We start from the raw sequence: 23635 nt of genomic DNA on the forward strand, positions 1-23635 counted from the left end.
AATATTCTTAATTAATGCAGATAAATAGCATTAACTACTCATAATATTATATTAATAGGGAAAATAGTATCTTAAGGAAACCACAAACTTTTAGTTTTAAATTAAGCCGACTCATACAAAAATATAAGGAAAGTTGCTTCTGTGGATACTAGTCAAAGGGTTAAACCTCCCAAAATAAATTATCATGGGTTACACTTAAGAAAAAATCTATTATAGATAGTTTATCCTAATTTACTATTTAAGTAAATCTAAACAGTTTATTTTCATCTATACAAAACATATTATAACATATCCTTCAAAATTGTAAATATTTATTTTATTAATAACATTGTTGTTCATAAGTTTGATAGTTGGTGGGCAGCCCAGTTGGAAGGGTAATAGAATTTGCTCCTCCCTCCCCTTAATAAAAAAATAAAAAAAACCATTGTAATTCACAGTCACTTTAATTTCACTTGTCAAATCAGATCTTTATTCATGCATATGATGGATGGATGAAAAGGTAGTCATGCGAAAAGTTGATCCCAAATTTTTATTTTTTTTTGTTACAAGGGAGGGATTCAAACTCTGACCTTTAGAAGTAAAGTTGGAATCCAAATATGACCACATAAATTATTTCTTCAAAATTTAATTTCAGAAGTTGGTCATACTTATCACTTATGTGAGCAACCCTTAATTTCGTGTCTTATATGATTATATCAAATTCAAAAGGTAAAGAATAAAGAAAGAAAAAGTAGCTATATCATATCCTAATATCAAGTTGGAGTAGTCTTGTCTCTTTTGCCTCAGAATTCAATATATAAGCACACACTCCCTTTCATTTCATTTCTCACCTTCTCACCTAATTATCGGTCTATTCTTAGAGTTCACAAGAATGGACTACGTTCTTCACAATTCCCTTTGCTCCTTTTTCTATGTAAGTGTTCATAAGAAATTTTTGGCTAGGAGTGTTAATTTGTGTAGGAATATATGATCCACTGCTTGGTTTCTTTTTTATTTATTTTCACTTGATTTTTAATTATACTCGTGCATTATAAAATTTAAGAGTGTGCGATTTCCAAGCAATCCTCCAAGTAAAACCTAAGTATTCTTAAATTCTGTGGCAGGTGGCATTAGTACTAGTGGTGGGAAGCTATGCTTCTAATAATGGTGTATCCTGGGGGTCTTACTGGCAGTCAGCTTTGCCAAAAACTCCAATGCCCAAAGCTGTACAGCAACTTTTGCACCCGGGTTAGTATGTCTTTCAAATGCAAACCCCTTTCTACATTCATCAGAGTTTGCAGCTTGTTAATTAAGGAATTAATTGAGTTTGGTAGCTTAATATATATATATATATAGGCTCCTTCTATTGAGGTATACCTCAACTTATTTATGTTGAGATATACCCTATTAGAGTACACGAGTCGTTTTGTGTCGATCCGAACCGTTCATTTTTTACATCTCTATTAATAGATCATTTTTGCAAAAAATTAGCCAAATATATGAGGCATAGTGTATTATTTCTAGCTTAGTATATTATATATATATATATATATATATATTAATGCAGGCTAGGCCCATAGTCATTGAAGTTCTTAATGGTAAATTTCGGCTTTAATATATGACAAGCAATAGATCAGATTTCATGTGTGTGTATGTGATTCAGATATATACCTGTAGCTAGAAATAAATCTCGAGGAAAAATTTTCCATTTCTTGCTGTAAGTAATTAAAATCATGAGGAACTTTACTGGCTGTTCTCTAATTTTCATCAACTATGTATGGTGGTTCTTCAATGATCTATACATATGCTAGAAACTTAGAAAGGGGTTTATATCAGATTTCTAGCATGCATCTGTACTTTTGATAGAACCCATTTGACAACTTTAAAAAATCACTACTGCTCTCACAAAATTATGATACGACAGTATCTTATTTATTCAATTCTAAACTTAGTCTGAATCTTAAATATCACAACTAAGTAAGATACTGACCATGTGTACCGATACATCTTTTGTTGATTCTATAATTATTGTTCTGAAAATTGATGAAACTAGTAAAAAACCTCTCTACACAAATAATTAACCCAATAAAGAAGTCTTGCTTAATTTTCTACAATATATGATTTATATGTAAACCTCTTCAAATGCTTATTGTTTGTTGCTGATACAGAGAACTGGATAGAAGGCAAAAGCACATACACTGGGGTCATCAACAAGGATGCTTTAAAAGTTAACATCATGCTAAGTGGATCAGCATTTCCCACTATAGGGAAAGACAACTATGCCAAGGCAGCCTCGGGAAAAATCCAAGTTGAGCCAAGCGTTACTTCTTTCTTCTTAGAGAAGGATCTGCATTGGGGCAAAAAAATGACATTGCACTTCCCTGAAACCACCAACAAGGCCAATCTTTTGCCTCGTCAAGTTGCAAACTCCATACCCTTTTCGAGCCTCAAGATACCGGAAATCCTCAACCGCTTTGCAGTGAAACCTGAATCCCCGGAAGCAGAAATAATGAAACAAACAATCAAAGACTGCGAGGAACCGAGCATCAAAGGGGAAGACAAGTTGTGTGCAACATCCTTAGAATCGTTGATAGATTTCAGCGTTTCGAAGCTTGGGAAACACGTTGAGGTGTATACAACAAAGGTGGAAAAGGAAAACAAGCAGGAATATAGGATTGAAAGGGGAGTGCAGAGGATTGGAGACAGGTCTGTGGTGTGTCACAAGCAGAATTATGTGTATGCTGTGTTTTACTGTCATGAAGTCCATTCCACAAGGGCTTACAAGGTTCCTTTGGTGGGTGTTGATGGAGCAAAAGCTGAGGCAGTGGCTGTTTGCCACACTGATACAAGAACATGGAACAATAAGCATTTTGCTTTCCAAGTCCTCAAAATAAAGCCTGGGACCGCCCCTATATGCCACTTCCTGCCTAGTGGCAGCCTTGTCTGGGTTCCAAAATAGGAAAATGTAGAAAGGGGTTAAGACCATGTTATCACAAATATATAGTTTGTGTCAAACAACATAAATCAGTGTATTATATCTATGTATTATTTATGTGTGTTAACGTTTGATGTAGCCAAGCTTGGATAGTGTGTAATATGTTGGATAAAAATTTCAGAAAATTTGTGTCAACTCACAAACATGTTTGGATAATCCCATGTCCTTATAATTAGTGGAGCAAAACATGGAGACCATCACTCATTATCTCTAAATATCCAAGTGATTTTATATTTATAATGGGTTAGAGGTTAAAACTTTTACCTCAAAGTCTAGAGACTATGGTTTAAACCTTAAATAGAATCCAGACATTAACAAATTAAGTTAAATGTTACCATCGCATAGTCACAATTATGTGATTGTCTTACAATCACAATTCAATTTATAATATATATAGGAAAAATTTTAGGCAAGGGTGCAAACGTCGACACAGTGTCAACATGTGAGGTTAACATGTGCTATAGCAAGTTCTGAAATCTTTTGCCGACCCCATGTTGTCACTGTGTCAATGCGAACATCCTTACCGGAGAAGGACTATATATATATATAGAGGATGAAAGTTCGAATGCTCAAGCTAACATTCGGAGGGGAGTTTTTGGACCCAAACTAATTTCTTCCCTCTGCTTAGTACCTCAATTAAAAACATTCATGCCCTAATTGGCCACCAATGGAATGAAGAAAAGGGTGGCGGGTTTGAAATTTCTTTACATCTACAAGAACAGAGAAGTAATTAAGAAAGGTTCAACAATGCGTCCATGCAATGTTTGGTAGCAAAAGATGGCGACTAACACAATTTCACTCCAATTCAAATATGAAATGCCTGTGTCTGCTATTACATAATCAAGGTTCAGGTCATTTTGGCATAACCCAAAAATTAAAATAAAGAACGCCAGTCCAAAGGTTATTTGTGTTTGTCTCAAGCACCAAATCAATCATGTAAAAAAGGTTTCAATCGAGAAAACTACTGGTCTATTCCTAGTTGAAGAGGCAGTGAAAAAAAAAAAAAAAAAAATTAAAAGGGTACTTTACATTCTGCTTTTTTCAAAGTATTTGAGTGTAAGAAAATAAAGTAGCTAGCAGGCAGATTAACCTCAGGCTGATCATGTAAATACCTTAGTTCATCTTCCAAAACGAAGGATACCATATTATAACTTTGCTAGAAAATTGCTTTATTTCTAAAACACACACTTCAACATTTCTTTAACTGCTATACATATTTAACTCAGGTGACGAGTATCATTTCATCAACTCCTTCCCGCCACAAAATTCCCGACCAACACAAAGAGCAACAATGCAGATAGAATTCAAAAATGTGATTTCTCCCTGTTAATATGAAGTAAAATGTCATCATTGATTCACCCAACATCTGATTCAAGGTTTGGACTGGGATGGCTGACGGAGTCCTGGAATCTGCAACACAGTGTATCATATAAACAAAGATGTCAAAGGGGGCAGAAGGGGCCAATAAATTAATACCTGAAGCGACATGGTACATTATAGTACCATGGTGAAAGCCTATATATATATTATATAACCTGTAAACAATTGCTCATTTATGCACCAGAGGACATAAAAAATGCACATTTGACTTTTAAAAATGTTAGAGTTCTGAAGGGGAACATTTATTCATCAAGTATACTATTTGAAAAAGTTTGTGCGATACATAGAAGGCAAGATCAAACCTTAAAAACTGTTTATAAAACATTAGATACTACTTTGCAGTATCATATTGGTTCACCTAAACTGAAGGTTATAGTAACAAACAATAAGGGTAGATCCTTCCATTTGATGGTTCCCACTATTCCATGAAACTGAAAAAGACTGATCAAACATTTCCTGTGCATATGATATGCTTTTGTTGGTTATCAGAAAATGGTTATCCCCTAGGTAAACATTTGGGGATAGAAGTATTTCCATGCCAGTGTTGGAGCAGCTTAAACCTCAACCTTGAGTCTGTAGTTAAGAGCAGAAGCAAGCATTTCACTCTTTTTTTTCAAGTACTGTTTTCAGGTCAATATAAGGGTGAACATCTTCTCTTTTTTTTTTGGTTGATATGGAAACTAGCCCATAGGGGCAGTACAAACAGCTCTCAGCCTAGTGACACCAAGTAAGTCATCCAGAAAAACTGAAGCAACAGAAGGGGGTGGATTATCATGTTGCAACTTATCTTGGCCAGACTTTCAGCACGCATATTGCACCCCCTATAAATATGTCTAAAGCCAACAAACCCAACCTGCTCAATATAAAACTTGCAGCTCCTGATGAGATGCTCAAGAGGGTGCAGATTAGTGTGATTGTCATTTAGAAGCAACACAAGCACAGCAGAATCTGATTCAATGAGAACTTTATCAATACCTCTCTCAACAGACATCTATAATCCCAAAAGCAATCCCCACAATTCAGCTTCAAGAACAGATCCAGTAAACCCTAAACCCTAAGGATGAATTATCTTTCTATTCCAACAATTTAAAAAAACCTTACTGAATATAACAGGAAGTTAAAATTGGCCTCGTTTGGAAGGCTGGACAAGGACAGGATAACTCAACTAAATTGGACTATTGTCCCAGTGTTGGACCTCCTATCCGGATTCTAAGATAATCCAAAATTCGCTGGGTTAACAGACCTTTATGAAGACATGGATCTATTATCCCAAGGACGTCAAGAAGCATTCTTCATTTAGAACCACCCTCCTTTCACTCACATTCTAAGATAATCTGACACTATACACACCATCATTCTTCACAGAAAAAATATTTTCAGAAGGCATATTTCACTCTTTTCCTCTGTCACTGATGCATTCTTAGGTATTGTTTTTCCATATTATTTTCTTTTTTAGGTACTGTCTATTTCCGAAAAATTCTTAGGAGATACTGCATGTAAGAGAATAAATGGAAGATAATACACAAGCCTAACCACATATGATTCGGTCAGGATGATGATGATAATTTAGTTTACATCTCACATTGAACCCATTTCCTTTCTTTCTTTCTTTCTTTTTTTCCGAGTCCATTACTTATAAGGTTTTAAAACTTTCAGGACAAATTTCACATTCAACGTTGGGCGTTGGAATGCTAAAAATATGGTCTCATATCAAATAATGGAAAAGCAAGCTGTGAGTGCTTGTATGTAAAAAGTACACATGGAATGTAAATTCAAAAGAGCCTGAAGATGCCACATTAGGTTCTAAAAAGATGGAAATGGTGCAAGCCACAATAGTTGAGGCAAGCCAGTGACAAGCTTCAGTACATTCGTGGGTGTAATACCTCCACATCAAATGAATCTCAATACTTTGTTTATGTTTTAACAAAAGATAGTTCTGTTTCTCTCTCTCACACACACACAAAGAACTTAAAATACCTCTTCAGAACTACCAATTTCTAAGAGAGACCACAAGTTCTTGAGGAAGATCTGACCAATTAGCCATATTCACTATTCAAGATTTCGAATCAATAATATCAACTACTCTGAAGATCTCATTGTTGAAAACGTGGAATTGGATTGGAGTTAAAAGAGAAATAATAGAGCAGTCCCTAAGAAGAGGCTATATAGTAACACAAGATTTATGTTTATATATGCTATAGGATTTGGATTTCTAACAGCATAAAGAGAAACCTTACATGTGAAAGACATACACCAGGGTCACATGGAGGTCAAATACAAGCAACAAAAACTATATATACACTTATGCCATTTGGAGCATCCAATACATCGCACATTGTTTGTAGAAACATGGCAAAGGATGAACATAAACGAAACAGAACTTCCTTGAATAAAAAATATCACAAATACAGAATATTTCCAGATATTATACATTATTATTTATAACAGGATGTGGGTACCAACCTCAATTCCATGGGGCCCTATACGATTACGAGATATAAAATTAATTATTAGTGATGCAAATTCATCAGGTACATCTTCCTGCAAAAATTCAGATACAGAAGTTGCTACATTTTATACAAAAACAAAAAAAATGAAAAAAAAAAAAAAAAATTGCCATAGGATTAAACTCATTAACAGAACACATACTTGTATGGCATGCCCAGTATGTCTGACAACAACCATCTGGAATTTGCCTTGCATTTGACCAATTGTAAGAGCTCTGTTACAAAACAATGCAGATGACTCTCAGAATATGTACCTCAAACAATTTGTGGTTTTCAACTAAGTTGTTCAAGATGCTGTTACTGCCAGTCAAAAGTATGCTTTTGAAATCATAAGATTGCTATTTGAACGCAATTCAGTAATAATGTGAGAAATTATTACAGCTTAGAGCTTATGTAACTATAACACACCAGCTATCTACTAAAAACTATCATTGATTCTTAACAATGCCAAACATAGTCTACTTTATGCAGAAGCACCCACATCAAGCCTAAATCATTCCCTGATTCCAGTCATGATTCTTGGCCCAAGTGAAAATATTTCATAACACACGCACACACCAAAAGACAATCACAAAACTAGGAAGATTCCATTAGCATGCAAAGGAATGGAGAAAAAAATACAAAGCATGAACACCTGCACTCAAGATTACAAGTTTCCTTTTCCTGACAGACATTTCCTGACAGAAAACATAGAATGCAAGGCAGGCTGACTTATTTACAGCCTCTTCCCACACCATAATTAATTTCCTCAAATAGAATCCCCTTCATCTGAATAAGGTGACAAAGACTGTTTACAAGCAAAACAAAAATAGAAGTTTATCTTCCCAACCAGCAGATCATCTCAGACTTCTCAGTATTATAACATTGTACTTGTGCGATACAGTCAAGACAAGGATGGTTAACCTAAAGCACCACTTATACTTCATTTGTCTGCAGACATCTGTATATGTTAAATAACCACTTGAAGTCTGGAACTTGCTGCAATTAATATCAAAATCTTGTCTAGTTAAATACCATGTAAGCATGCAAATTAAACTGGATACTCAAATCCAAGTAGAGCCTTCCAAAAGAACAGATCTCAGCAGGGATTTCAAGGTTTTCTACCATTTATACTTTAAGAAAAAAAAAAATGCAAAATTAACAAGAAGTTTCATTTAAGTAATTTACTAATTTTTACAAAGCACTTGCATACAAGTTTCAACAAACCTCAATGCCCTGTATCTATCTTCTACTTATTCCTGCTGGTAAAAGATGAGGGGATTGCTAATATCTAGTTTTTTTTTTTTTTTTTTTTTTTTTTTTTCAATAAGAAACAGAGCTTTATTAGAAAAAAGAAGGAAACTACAAATCCAATGGACAAGAAGTCTGTCAAACAACTAAAACAGAAGTTTTAATCTTAACTCACGTTATTTCCTTCCTTTATGGAAATTTCCTTTCCTAGTTTGTCATGTGCCAAATATTTATGAGGTAAGTGGGACCCAAAATCCTATACCACTAAACATGCCATAAAGATTATGTCATGTGACCATTCAGGGTTTGGTTAACATAGAAGGCAGATCACTAAAGATTATGTCATGACAAACTGTTCTGATTAAACAGCATGATCATGGAAAGTTAAATGGAAAGAACCTGTCCAGTCGATCTGTTCCAGCTAACAGCAGGAGCTTTGGAACAGGACATGACAGAAATTTTTCTGAAAGGCCTTCATACCTGCATTTGAGTAAACTCTATTTACTGATTTGAAAGAGGAAATAGTTTATGACACAAGCTAGCAAAAAGAAAAAAATAAATACATTGACACATCCGATACTAAAATCAGCACATTATCTATGCTTCCAGTTTATCAAATATTATAAGATTGAAACAGTATGTTAAAGTGATGCAGGTTAATTTAGATCTCTATCTCCATCCAACTAGTGTGAATTTGAACAATACTGGGATGAGTCAGTCATATGAGCAGGTTGTAAAATTGTAATCAACAAGCAAGCCATGCTCTATTTCTGGATGCAGCAATCAAACAATTTGGCAAGAAAAGTGTGCACAAGTATGCAGAATGAAATATTCCACCTCATAAATGGTACATAAACGCGGATGAGTTTGGTTTCAATTGAATTATCTACGAGAAGTAATATTGCCCTGACCACAATGCCAAATTCTAAATGTGAATATTAACAACAAAATATACACATACCAGCTTTTCCAATATTGTTCTGTTTCTTCTAGTCGTGCTCTGTAAATGTAACTGCAGAACAATATCCGTCAGTTATGTGCAGGACTAGGATCAACAGAGACTTAATGAAAACAAGACAATAACGGATCATAATTTGCTTATGGTGATAGCAGCATAGCAATATATGGTTATAAATATAAAAGTACTTACCATTTCTTTGAGTCATCATACTTTAAAGTGGTAGGTACTGACACACGAGCAGACTCAATGTTTCTCAAAGAGCCTCCCCTTACACTCCATTCAATCTACACACAGATAAATATCATGTTCAGAATAATCAGCCATCCCAATCCGGCCAATTGAATAGAGATTCAATTATCGTTTTCACAACCAGGTCTATATTAGGAACATTTGGTGCTGTGGCAAGCCACATTGCCTTCTTACTATGTAGCCCATTTGGTACACTTGACATGGAATGTGGAAACCAATCAGATTGCATAGAATAAAATGCATAAGAAACAAAATTATCATATTTAGTTAACTTAGAATCTTTTCTTGGAATCCTTAAGGAATTTGATTTTAGTGTTTGGTTAAAATTAATACAATAATTTAGGGGAGTAATTTAATTTTGTCTTCAATCCTAAAAGATCCTCAAATACATCGCTATATTTTTATGGAGGATAATCTTTTCCTGTGCATTTTTATTTAAGGATTTAACAGCAAGGAATCTTAATCCTCTCACTAAAGTAGTTATCAAATAATGACCATTTTCCTTGTATTTCAAGAATCTTTATTCGGAATTACTTTACTTCCCTTGACCATAAGAAACTTCACAAATGATTGTGATTATTTCCGCACAATTTAAACAACATTACTTTCCATGGCAGGCATACCAAACGAGCACAAAAAGTAACCTTAAGAGTAAACTCCACACTAAATTAAAAGAGGATAAATGCATCCTTGAAATGTAGGGCCAAGTTAATGTCCACCATTAACTTCAATTTGGTCGATGTGCCCACTAATTAAACTAAGCTAACATTTCAAATATCCCCTTTGGTCAACCAAATCCATTAAAAGATGATACATGTGTATTTTCCATGCAATTTTAAATGGCAAAATCATAATTATCAAATAGAACAATAGATTAATAATGCTTTTATTTTCTTTTCCCCTAGGAACCACAGGTGTTGTAAGATTGGATGGAAGTCTAGCCCCTCTCTAATCTTCTGGTGTCGAATCATTTTATTTTTGTGTGCAAAAAGCTTTACTTTTTCTTCAATTTACTGAAAAGAAATGGCACCGACCTTAGTCTAGGTTTTTGGCGCATGAAAGTAAACCAATGGAGACCTCACCTTCAACGCCATCAACATTAGTTTCCGATTACCACAGATCAAGTAGAATGAAAAGAGAGATATTTGTAGTTAGAAGTTGCCAGTGTAGGAGTTGAAGAAGGTGATCTTGCCGTGGTGGGATTGAGACAAGAACATGATCATGTCCAAGCATGGTGTGATGGGATTGGTGGCCTTCGACTTACTGCAGAAGATGGGTTTGCATAAACCAGTTCAGGGATCAGTTGTTGGAATGCTAATGTGTATCATGGGGGTAGTGCACAACAGTGGGTGTGTAGCTTCTGGTAGAGATGGGTCTCAAAATTAAGAGTTCTAAATCTCACAATTCAAAGAAAAATATTTATTCTTGTTTATGATTTGTTTAATTAGCATTTTCTCCTTGAGAATCACGAACAAATGGCATGTCTATCTATTAATGGATCTGGTTGACACAAGGAGCTATTTGACATTTCAACTTAGTCAGGAGAAACTTGACCAAATCAGAAGTTAAGGAGGGAATTGTAATTGGCCCCAAAGTTCAAATATTTCCCCTAAAATACCATATTAGCCGATCTCATAATGGTATGTGCATCCTGACTTTAAGAATCTTTATATTAATTTGTCAATCTTTCTTATATGATACCCTAATTGCAATTCTTTTTGAACAAAATTAGTGCTTCAAGTAAATCATGTTGGACGCAAGAGTTAAACCAAAATTAGGAACCATTAGAGTTTAAAAATCATGTAGGTACCGCTTTTTCAATGCTTGAAAAATGGTGTACTCTGCCTGATAGGATTTTCTGCATATGAATCAATGAAGCCATAGCTGTTCCCTGAAATTTTCGCAATTGTCAGTATAATTTGGTGCCAGTATGCCACTATAGGAAAATAATCACAAAAACCAAAGAGAAAATTATTCTGCAGTAATCAAACCTCTACAACATCAACAACCACCAGCCCAGCCAAGCTAGACAATGCTTTCTTTGCAGAAACATGAACAGCAACTGACCCTCCCATACTGTATGACAGTGACATAAGCCAATAATGGTTAAGGTACTAGATTTTAAAAAATGGGTAAAGGTACTGAAAAACTAGGAAGTCAGGGAATCCACACAAATTCGTCGAAGTAACATTCTTTTTTTTTTTTTTTTTTTTTTTTAGTATATAAAGCTTAAGGAAAATGCAATTTTCAAGTTTCAATTACCAATTATATGCAACTGTCCTGTTACAACTGATAGCAGTATCTTGAAAATAAGCTATAAACTATTGAAGAATATTTCCATGCTTTCAAACCCAAAAGATCTGGGGTACTTCATAAATATGGTCATGCTAGAGAAAAAAAAAAAAAAAAAATCGCAGAATGGATTACTGGACTTCTTGGATACCTCTAGTAAGTGTTTGGAATTCATTTCCTTTCTAGAAACACATCGCAACTGAACATGATGTAATATGATAACTTCAAAGGAAATTGAATTATTAAAAGTGCACAACCTGTGGCCAACAAGCACAATTGCAGGAGGGGAATCTCCATAAATTGCTTTCAAAACAGCCAGAACATCATTGCACATGGTCTACAAATACATAACTCCCATTTAGTTGAGTGGACAGCATGAGAAATAATCCTACTAAATTGGAATTATATCTTTGAAGATCTAACAACTATAATTGAAGTAGAGGCATTCTTTTTTTGAATATATTTGTACCTCAATAGAAAGATCAGTATCATTTTCTGTGGTTGACTTTCCATGTCCTCTCAAGTCCAAGGCAACTACCCGAGCTTTTTCCTTAATTTTACTTGCTGACAAGGCAAATGAAAGCCTGGGCAAACAAATCATGTAAACTACAACAGCATACCAGATTTTGGAAGTATCCAAGCATAAAATAAAAAGGGAAGAAAAAAAATATTACATTGTGGAGAAAGGAGAAAAAGGAGAGTGCCAATAAAATTAAAGCAAATATGTTGAAAATAGTTAACATCAAAGATACTATGCACTTCTAGATGAAACCATGGGATAACTAAAAATAAACTAATAAACAAAATGAGCTTATTATAGCCCCAAAATAAAACAAACTGAAAGAAACCGAAAAGCTGCTTACCAAAAGATCTGAACAGTTTTTTATACTTAACAGGAGTGTCATACAAACTCATTGACTGTAATTATACATAACAACAACAAAAAAATGCAAGAAGGCATAATCAATTCAACAGAAACCAACTAACAATAATTAATCATCTAAAAATAATTAAAACACATGCAGCCTATAGTGTTACCTGTGGGAAATAATCTAATTTACTTGCTTCCTCTAATAGCCTCTATTATTGTAGTTTTTTAAGTAGATAAGTAACTCAAGAAAAGATATAAAAGCAGCAAACTCACGTTTCTTTTTAATAATAAATAAAACATAAAATAAGGAAAAAAGAAGCTGCATTCAATCAATAATGCCAGCACTCTGCAACAACATAGAATATAGTAATTGTGATCGTTACAATGGCTCGTCAAACTTGATGCATATATCTGCAAAGCACAGATTTCAGTATTATTTTCTTAATTTATTTAATCAATTAATATTGCTGTGTATACTATTAACACACCCAGCAGGTAGTAGGTACTGATCATGGGCAGAGGAGGTGCCATTTGACCCAAAGGCCATTACCACAAGTCTTCCTGTTTAGTAATGTCATAATACATAAATTCTGAGTTGTATAGGCATCAGTTTGCAAAGGATGCCAGTGAGCTACATATCACACATAAAAATATTTTGCACATCTAAAAGTTCGTTGTGTGCTCCACGTCAACATACAACCCAGAAATAAATAGAAGATGTTTTAGCTTAAGATGAGTAAAAACCAAATTGAACATACCCTGAGTAACCACCTCCATGTAGACAGAAAACAACCGGACCCTCTGTTCCTGCCATATATACATGAAAAACCTGAAATGGTAAAGCACATTAGCAGAGAATAAAATTTTTGCAGAAGCAAAAAGTTCCATATCCTATACACTCACATCATTTGAGTCTGGAATGCAAACATCATCCTCTTGGTCAAAATACCCCTTCCAATCTAAAGCTGAGTATTTTTGTGAACTAGACCTACAAAAACATGTCAAAAACATTGCATTGTAATACTCAAGACCCAAAAGTTAACATTACAAGTGCATGTGGGCAAGCTGAGAACAACTCACTGACTGGGAGGGCGATCAGGACGGGAGGCAAAGGAAGAGAGGGGATGAGCTTCTTGTTGTTCTGGTTGTTCTTTTTGGTCTTCAATGGTGTTCTCAGGAAGCGAAGTGAGGCTTAACGAATCCATTTCTGCAAAGATCAATTAGAACACTCTGTCGCTCAGGGGAGTTTGTTACACTAGACTGTGCTGGTCTGGACTAATTTTAGGGATTGTCTTGAACTGTGTTGGACTTGACTGAGCTGGACTTAGTACCGTCTCAAAAATTCCAGTCATTAAAATGTTTTCCTAGAGAACTGCAATGCTCTTCTACCATTTATATAATATGGTCAGATTTCTCAAAGTTTAAAATTGAATCAAATTGTTTGCAGCTCAGTCAAGTCTAAATTCTAATTCACCAATGACCTAAATTGAGCATGGGTTCTTAATGAACATTCAGATATATTGATTTTTTTTCAACCAATAAAAATACAGTGATAACAATACAAGATAATGACCACAATATTTGCATCAATACTGGTTATTGCACTTCACCATTCTTATTAGTTATTATATTTATCTCCCATTAAACCCAACCAGAGACAACACTCCTTCTGAATACTGAGGGTGGTAGCAATTGGAACAAAACAATGTTCATGGAACAAAGCATAGTTCACCACACAATTGTTCACATCAGTGAGTGCTAAGTCAGTTTATTATCAAATTCTTAAGAGGTCCAAGACATTTAACTCATCCACCTCCTTAAATCTAACTGCTATTCTTTGCAACCCAACCATGAACAAAGAGAAAGAGAACAGAACACAAGTGCACACGAACAGAACTCAGGAAAACCAAGAAACAAACCTATATAGCCCAAACATTATATAATGCAAATTTAAGCAATTATATAGGCAATACCAAACATTTTAAACAATATAACTCAGAATAACTAGAAAAACGATCAAAAAACCATCAAAACAAAAAAGAAAGAAACAGATCCACCATCAAAAATGGTCCAGTTGAGAAAGATTAGGAGAGGAAGAGAGATTACGAGAGAGAAATGACCTGGGTTCGGCTGAAAGAACTGAGAAGAAGCTTGAAGAAGTGTGATCAGTTGGGGGAGACAGGCACGCGAGAGAACGTCGAATACCAGAAAGCTTTCCTTATTTATTTCAGGAGGTTCTTATTTTAACCCGTACTTGTGCACGATAAATTACGAGTATTGCTATTTGCAATTCCCTAATTTTCTCTTTGCATACACTTTTCTCCTACACACCCTTTATTAATTTTTTAAACATAAAATTTCTTTTTAACACACCCCTATTATGACCAAAATACCCCAATCTCACTAATATGTCTAAATTTCTCCTTACACACCCTCTCAATCCAAACATTACACACCCTCACAAACACACACCCCCACAAACACATCTACACTACACACCCCTCTACCTCACCCCATATCACCTCACAACTAACCAGCACACACCCAACCGACACCCACCATTGCCGACACCCACCTCTGGCTTCATCACCGCCGTCATCGCCGTCGTCAGCACTGCCGTGAACTCCATCAATGGCCTCATCAAATTTCTGCCACTCCTATCCCCACCACAGCCACTAGAAGTGAGTTTTCCCGAATATATTAGTTGTAAATGTAAATCTTGTTTATTTAAATGTAAATCTAATACTTTTTTATCTAATTTCAATTAGTTAATTCATCCCAAATACCGTTTTCGTCTGTTTGAGATGATTTGTAGGGAGGATTTCGGGTTTTGGAGTGAGCATTTTCGGAATTTTTATTTTTCTGATTTCGCAGCTCGTTCGGCACTAATCTGCCGAACGAAATGAATTGGTTCGGCAGTACCCTACCGAACGAATGCAAAATATCGGATTTCCCTATTTTGGTTCGACAGGTGACTGCTGAACAATGAATATTAGTTCGGTGGTTACCTGCCGAACGAAATGAATTAGTTCGGCAGTACGCTACCGAACGAATGCAAAATTTCGAATTTCCCTATTTTGGTTCAACAGCCATCTGCCGAATAGTTGCACTTGGTTCGACAGTCAACTGCCGAAGAGTTGCCACTTTGCTCGGCAGTTGACTGCCGAACCACCTGTGTTGATTTTTTTTTTTTAAGCTTTTAAAAAATCATATATTTGCTAAAACAATTTTCAATTTCTTGTTTGAAAATATATGATGGACAGAAGAAGAGTCAGACGTGGTGCATCTTCATCCAGAGGGGAAGTCCCCGATGTTGCCGATGATGTGCACAGAACACGACCCACAGCTTCTGGGCGAAGAAGGCTAGTACAAGCACGAGCTAGTCGTGAGGCAGTTCCTGAACAAGCTGAGGTTCCGGTTGAGGATTACAATGATGTGCACAGAACACGACCCACAGCTTCTGGGCGAAGAAGGCTAGTACAAGCACGAGCTAGTCGTGAGGCAGTTCCTGAACAAGCTGAGGTTCCCAACGAGCTTGCTGAGCCTTTCCCGGGAGGTCCCATTGACACGTCCCTGTTGAGGAGTTATGGAACTCACGTAGCTGCTGACATTTGGAACAACGAGGTATGATCTTTAACAGTTGGTATTATATGCTTGTGTAACTTGCAGTAATAATGAGTGAATTTCTTTGGTTATGTTTGAATTAGGAACGGGAGCCTTTGAGGTGCATGTCCAAAACCACCAAGCTTCGTGAGTGGAAGTTGTGGGCCAGAACAGATAATGACCGGTTGAAGGGATATGTCATTAATTCTGGGTTGACATCACTGGTGCAGTGTTCTTACCGTACGGTTGATAAAGTGTTGGTGTCCTCTTTTGTTGAGAGGTGGCATTCGGAGACCAATACATTTCACCTGCCTTTTGGTGAGATGACCATCACACTAGATGATGTAGCCAACATTTTAGGCATTCCGGTTGGTGGTGCACCAGTGGTTACACTTGTCGAGGATAACATTGCTTCTGAATATCTACTAACTGCATATTTAGGAGTTAGTGGGGATCAGGCATCAGAGCAGTTGATGGACTTTGGTGGTGAGTAGGTACAATTAGAGTGGTTACGTACGTGCTTTAGTGATGTCACTGATGCCGACTCTGAGCACCAGTCGGAACACTTAAATTAAATGAAAAATTATTCACTGCATCTGGAACACCACTCACGTGTCACTAACTAATCACATTTAACATGTAGCTAAAAAGTTTTTATTTTTATTTTTCACATTTATCATCCAAACTATGGGGATGTGCCACCATTTGGGAGAAATTTTATTCAATGACCTTTTTTAATGCTTCATAAACTTTTTTGACTCCATAGCCTCAAAATTAAAAATAATGATCCTCTTTTATTCTTTTAGACCAAAATACTCATTTATGTGAAAATGTCGCCGCATGTTCATCACAAGTCAATTTGTGTCGACCACAAATTTCACCATGGGTCAATCACAAATTTCACACATTCGATTATGTGTTATAGCACCACTATGTTTCTGGGTTCTTTTTCTCTCTCATTTTTGTATACTAACTTCAACAGTAATAATATACATACAAACCCAAATTTCAGATGGTTGGAAACAGATAATGGAATTGATTAAGGTTTTACCTTTCTGTCAATTTTATGGGTATGAAATTAGCAAAACAAAATTCTACAGATCTGGTGTCATGCATTAAATATTCAACGGCAATTTTCATTTTATTTTAAAATCTACTTGTTTGAATTGATGATTACTTTTAGCAAACAAGGCAAAAAGATAATAAGTGATAAAAGTGGACAAACCCAAATTGCGAAACAGTGGGATGCTAATTTGGTGAATGTGGGATGCTAATAAATTTGATGAATTTTATTCATTTATTCAGTTCTTCTCTCTCTCTCCTCTCCAAATATACATGTGGTTTCCGAGAGGACAATACCACCAGATTTATCATTTATTCAAATCCAAATTGCTAATGAATAAAACTCACAATAAATGTGATTCTTAGCTCCCACAGTCACCATGAATTCTCCGGGTCCAATCTAATGCAGAAAAATTAGATTTGGAGGAGAGAGAAGATATGGAGGTGAGAGGGGTTTAGCTGGCAGTGCCGCTGGCGCGAGGAGAAGGAGAGGGAGAGAGAATGAGAGAAGGCATCGCCGGAGGCGAGCTGGCTAGTTGGCTGGCTGCGGCGCCACTGGTGGTGCAGAAAGAATGAGACATAGAGTGCGGAAGGAGAAAAAAAAAGAGAAGTAGAGACTGAAAGAAAGTGAAAAAAAAAATTCTGAATTTTGATATGTATATGAGGGTGTAATTGTCCTTTTATACTAAAAAATGTTATAAAAGTAAGTTTTGAAAAAATGTGTTCAAAAAAGTTTATGGAGTATTAAAAGGGGTTATTGAATAAAATTACTCAAAATTTGGCCAATAACGACCCATATTTCCTAATTTGGCACCTACCTTAACTTTTTTGTTAAATCATGAACTTTTTTTTTCTCAACTTCTTATTTTGCCCCTAAATAATATTTAAAATTATTTTTTTTTAAATTAATATTTACACTTAAATTAAATGAAAAATTAATCAACCAAATCCCACAAAATAGCCCACACATCAACATTTTATTTTTTTTATAAAAATATATATTTTGTAAGTAAGTAAAGTTTCAAATAAAACTAAAATGATTTATTTAACCAAAGGTCCAAAATCCATTTAAGGCCTGTGTCTCTTTCCTCCACCCACCCACAGCGCCTAGCCACCTCATTGTCGGCCTCGATCTTCCTCTTCCTCTCTCTCTCTCTCTCTCTCTCACACACACACACTCTATCTTTTTCAACTTTGCACCTCTCTAGCTTCTCTCTAAACGCTATATGGATTTGCAGCAAAGGGTGTGCCACTATCTTTAACCAGGATGAATGGTGCGTCAAGACAAACACCATTGTTACAAACTGCTGAGTGTGGTAGTTTGTATTTGATATCCATCCTTCTTCCGTTGGCTACTTTTAGCACTTGGCTGGTTTTGGTAAAGAATCTGGATGGGACTAGTCCTTCCCTCAAACAGTTTGAGTCAGCACCTGAATCAATAAGGGCAATAGTGAGAAAATTAAAATTTTTCTCATTAACATTTATTATAATTGTTACCTCCGTATACCATTTTTGGTATATAATCTTTTCTATACTTTGTATATGTTGAACCAGGTCTTGACATTTTCCTTATTGACTATTTCCTTCTCCAGGAAAGTATTGGTTAAAATCTTCTTCATTTACCTGGCAAGTTTCCAAGACTTCCATTCTTGCTTTAAGGAATTTGACCTCATCTTTAAGTTGATTAACCTTAGTTTTTAGGTCAGCAACTGTTATCTCTTTTTATTGTGGTCCCTTGATCCTATTTAGGACTTCTTGAAACGAATAAGGTTCATAAGAATTTTTAATCTTATCTTGTCCTTTTCTTTCTTCATGATCAGATTCCCATTTTAGGGTTTCTAAGTATCCTTCTAAGGCTTTTCTTTTCTCGCTAGGATCTTCTATTCTGTCAATAAGATCTAGTAAAAACCCATCTTGTTTAGTAATAACATTAATAGTTTTGCAAGCACAATTATCCTGACTAGAATCAATTTCCTCAGAATCACTAAGGCCTGCAACTTCATTACTGGAATAATCAGAATTTAGAGATAAACGTTTAAGTTGTTCTTTAAGCTCATCACTTATCTCTAAGGAGTTTATCTTTTCTTCTATTTTGCATTGACTCCTATAGTGACCTACTTTTCCACATTTAAAGCAAACAGGGGCCTTACCTGGGATTTTACCTATAAACCTTTTCTTGATAGGTCCTTTCTTGCTTTGGAATGGGCTCTGGAATATATTTGGCCTTTTAGCCTGTTTGAATCTTTTGGTTATGAATTTGGATTTTAGCTTCCTTTTCTGTGTTGGGCTTTTTTCAATGGTTAGCCCAAAGTGTTCATAGAAATCACCCATTTCTTTTCCTTTAAGAAATTTTTCTTTTTCAAGGTGCCTTTTAAGCTTCATATCTATACATATGGCTATTTCTTCTGCGCATATTTCGCTGTGCAGTTCTCCATATGTACAATTTTTGAAGGGAATCGTCCCTCCATACTTGGCTTTTAGCCTTTGCCTAACCTTTTCTTCGAATAGTGGTGGTAATCCAGAAAGGAATTTTTCTTTCCAGAAGTCAGAGTGACAGTCATCTCTGGTGAAGACTTTGGCCATAAAAACATCTTTATACCGCCTGTATTCAGTAAGACTTGAACATTTTAAGTTCATAAGGACTTCTCTGGATTTATCAGCCATTAACCTTCATGTTCCTTCAAAATGGAGAGTTAATGTATAAATCAAGGTATTAACAGCATCTCCTTCTGCCGTTTGGACCATGTTTTGTCCCTCAGTCTTAACAACTGGTTTAGTTGCATTCAGGATTGCCTGCTTATCGGTTTCTGGCAAGAAATCCCACCAACCTCTTAGTTGCCCTGCAAAACCTGCAATGATTGCTCCTGCAATTTGTTTTTCTGTGTTGTTAGAGGAAGCTCTATAGGCAGTAGCTAACATCATCATGTGTTTAAAAGTATCAAGAATTTGATACTCAGTCTTACCATCAATATTCCATTCGACAATGGAATTTCCATCATACCTTGCAGAGTCGTTGTACCAATTTTCTTCATACTGCATGTCTACAGGTGTGGGCCTATGGTAATAATTTCTTGTGGGGGCAAACTGGGGTTTTCCTTGAAAACCATAATTGGACCTTGAATTAAAGGTGAGCCTATTAAGATCTAAGGCTTGGACAGGATTTTTATCATGTTCGTTGTCAGAATCCTGGAAGGCTTCCTGCATCTCATCTAATTCTGAATCAGATCCAGATTTAGAAAAAACATTTATCATTTGTTTTTTTTTTTATTTCATCTGTAGGTTACTTAACCTACTTGTGATTTCCTCAACTAATTCTGACTGATTTCCTTTTGAAAGTCTAAATTCTCCTAGGTCTGGTGGTGGCTTAAAGATTGATTTATCAATTTCAGAAACCACCTTAGACTTTAAGTCTTCCTTTTTAGGAGTTAGTTCATTTAAACTATCTTCAATCCTATTGGCTTGTTCTCTTAAGGTCTGCAAAAATAGATTGGTATAATTGTTCTGCTGTACTAAGGCATCAATATGCTTATAACTTACCTTTGCCTCGTTGTCTGCTCCAGAAAGAGAGGAAGCTTTAATTGGGGCAGCCACAGTGCCAGAAACAATTATAGGAATGTTCGGAGGATGTACTGACCTTACTTTGTCTCCTTCTTTGGTGGCTCATTCTTTAATTGAGCTGGTGATGGTATTGATTGAAGCTTTTAGCTCTTCACTACCATTGTTTTGTATATGCTGGTAAAACCATGCACAAAAGGGTATTTCTCTCCTCATGCTCTCAATATAGGAGATCCATTCAGAGTGAAACAGCACCCTTTGCATATTGTCAAAGTTATCATAAAACCAGGCTCTTTTAAGCCTATGCTTTGGGCTTATAAACTCCATTTTTAGAGCTTTAATATCATATTGGAACTAGGATGAGCCTTCATCTTCTAAAACATTCAACTGTGGCCCAGTGTAGATTGGTCTCTGGGTCATCCTCTGCGTTAGATTTCTAAAAATCAGTATATATGGGCTTACTGATTAATCCTTCTCTTTCTGTTCCAACCATCAAAGGTTCATCCATAGTTCTGGATGAGGCAGATCTTGGCAAGGTTACTGGTCGTCTTGGTGAGTTTTCTGAATAAGAAAACCTGGAGTTTGTGGATGTTCCAAGGCGCGTAGATCTTAGATTGGAGAATCTAATTTCTACCTCTCCATCATCATGTTCTACTATCTGGTCAATTTCTTGGTTTTGGAGAGGCCTTTGGGACGCCTCTTGGGCTACTGTCCACTCTAAAGGGAGATTGACTTGGTTCCAGCTAATTGTCTTTGGGACCGCCACATTAGATCGTTTTAGATCTGTTTGAAATATAATTGTCTTTTCTTTTTCATGCAAATCCTTTGCTTCTGGACATAAGGTAGTCATGGCTTTATAATAAATTCTGTAAACAATAGCCATGTTTTCAGATCCTGGAATCATATCAAATCCATGAGACTTAATATTCAGGGTTAAGGCTTTCAAGACCCCTTTGTCAGTTAAGGATATTGAGAAATTATGAAAAAAATTAAAAAATATAGGACCTTCACTCAAAGAGGATTCAACTACTCCCAAGAGTGAATCAGAGAATTTGTTATGTCTTTGATCCCTTACACAGACCAAGACAGAGGTATTTAAACTTGTTCTTACCAGTGGTTTTACCGCAACCTGTACTACACCTATGTGTAGATATTTGAATTTTTTGGAAATATGCTGATTTAGCATACTCGGTGTGAACAACTAGAAGTTGTCCTAAGAATTGGAGATAGGCACTGTCCTTTCAGTTGTTTTGATGACATAGTATGTCCTCCAATCGAAGGTGCTTTTCCTATATATCTCCTTAGTAGGAAAAGCTGGTATGGACCAGTTCTGGAGTTGCTTTTCATAGTCAGCAAATACTATTTCTTCAGTATTATTCAGCTTCATCTTTCCTGAGGTACTAGCTTCAGAGGATCTAGACAAATTTCTAAAGAGATTGGCCATAAAGAGAGATTGGAAAATAAAAGTGTTTAATTTCTGATTTCGAGTTACTCCCTGGGACTTACCAACGGCTAATACTGCCTTCAACTGCCCTTCACTCCACCGATTTCAACACTTTTACCAAACAAATAACCTCTATAACTATCTCGCATGAAAAATGGCTCTGATACCAAAACTATCCCAGGAAAAGGGGAAAGTTTTAAAACCGAAAATTTAATCTTTTTTATCTTTTTTGTCGGTTGCAGTTTGTGAAATGAAATAAAGATATTGATTTTTCTTAGCTAACTTGACATGACACGACCATCACATGCTTGAAAAATAATTCACTCAACCAATGACAAGACCATACACTGACTCCACACTTCATCCCATGCACAACACTGTTGCTTCACATGTGAGATTCGAGTATCTATGAATCCATTAGGGAATCCAATGAGCAAGTTATCATGCTTTTTTCCCTTATAAACACCAAAGTTTAACTAGTAGGTCAACACATTCACATAACTATCGTTTAGAAATGGCTTCCTCCTCCAAGCAAGGCGCCGATGAGAGCTCCAAGCAAGGCGCTAGTGAGAGCTCTAAACAACAGTGCGATCAAAACTTGTGTAAGTGCCTCCTTAACTGTGCTACACCATTGTGCGATTATTCTTTACTGATGGAGCGTGCAAAAGAACTAAACTGGAGGTTTTGCAAGTGGTCAGATGATATTTTGGTCCCTTTGTGTGAATTTTGCATGAGATTGGAGCTCAAGGATCTGGCCAATCACGCAAATCTTCGCCACCAATAGTTGAACCACCTGCCAGAGCCCAAATCACCCGTGCCATGCACCTGCGGGAAGAATTCTCCGGTTCAACCATGTGATGAGTGTAAAACCAAATAAAAGATCTCAGATTGGTATAATTACGGGAGTGTCAATTCTTCGTTATTGGACTTCGAATAAGAAGTTCGCTTCATTTTTTGTCCTGTCGAATGCAGTTGTTGTTTTTGTTTTTTTTTTTAAATTATCGTGTTGTTCTTGTTTTTTATGGTTGTTGAAGTCCCGATGTTGTAAGGCTTATGTTATCTAATTTATGAAATTTTTTATTTTAAATATATTCAATATTAACTTTATTTTAAAAATATCATTAAAATAAGTCTAATGACATAATTTTTATAATTATTTGAGTTTAAAATTATAAATTTAACATCACTTAATTAATATTAATATTAGTCATATTTTAAATAAGTATAAAACACTGTGACTTGGGTCACAACACTATAACAGTGAGAAATTGGTCATAGCACTATTTGTGATCCAAAATGAGTTCTGGGTCACAAAAATTGCGTCTTACCATAATAGAAAGTCTTAGAGAAGACAAATAACATTTTCAAAAAAAAAAAAATCTAAAACCAAAAAGGTGACCGACCTTTAAAAAAAAATTAGATATTAAAAAAGATTCGGAGAAATCATCTAAAACAGATGGTACAAAAAGTCCAATAGTAAATGTTCTCTCCAAAGAAGGAGAAGAAG

At 35.7% G+C, this 23635-nt stretch overlaps 3 protein-coding genes across 4 annotated transcripts; 1 reads left to right on the plus strand and 2 right to left on the minus strand.

Moving 5' to 3' along the window:
• The first annotated feature begins 806 nt into the window (after positions 1-806).
• LOC147299511 (BURP domain-containing protein 6-like) lies at positions 807-3130 on the plus strand. The gene is made up of 3 exons (XM_086239920.1): positions 807-913; positions 1104-1227; positions 2148-3130. Exons 1-3 carry the CDS (start codon positions 872-874, stop codon positions 2936-2938), a joined length of 957 nt encoding a protein of 318 aa, XP_086096046.1. The 5' UTR covers positions 807-871; the 3' UTR covers positions 2939-3130.
• A 574-nt stretch (positions 3131-3704) lies between these two features.
• Positions 3705-14708, minus strand: LOC147299512 (esterase/lipase/thioesterase family protein). 2 transcript variants are annotated; one of them, XM_086229031.1, is made up of 14 exons: positions 14571-14708; positions 13545-13671; positions 13368-13452; positions 13223-13293; positions 12063-12177; positions 11851-11930; positions 11293-11377; positions 11112-11192; positions 9242-9336; positions 9053-9103; positions 8491-8571; positions 7004-7076; positions 6818-6895; positions 3705-4384 (listed from the first exon to the last, which is right to left on the minus strand). In XM_086229031.1, exons 2-14 carry the CDS (start codon positions 13667-13669, stop codon positions 4346-4348), a joined length of 1059 nt encoding a protein of 352 aa, XP_086085157.1. In that variant the 5' UTR covers positions 13670-13671; positions 14571-14708; the 3' UTR covers positions 3705-4345. The 2 variants fall into 2 exon arrangements, with proteins under 2 accessions (XP_086085157.1, XP_086085158.1); XM_086229032.1 differs by having other exon boundaries at positions 14585-14695.
• Positions 14709-18851: 4143 nt separating this feature from the next.
• LOC147299513 (uncharacterized) lies at positions 18852-19793 on the minus strand. The gene has a single exon (XM_086231002.1). It carries the CDS (start codon positions 19791-19793, stop codon positions 18852-18854), a length of 942 nt encoding a protein of 313 aa, XP_086087128.1.
• Positions 19794-23635: the final 3842 nt, after the last annotated feature.

Source organism: Dryas octopetala, chromosome 1 (assembly GCF_963921425.1).
Source record: "Dryas octopetala chromosome 1, drDryOcto1.1, whole genome shotgun sequence".
Taxonomy (NCBI): Eukaryota; Viridiplantae; Streptophyta; class Magnoliopsida; order Rosales; family Rosaceae; genus Dryas; species Dryas octopetala.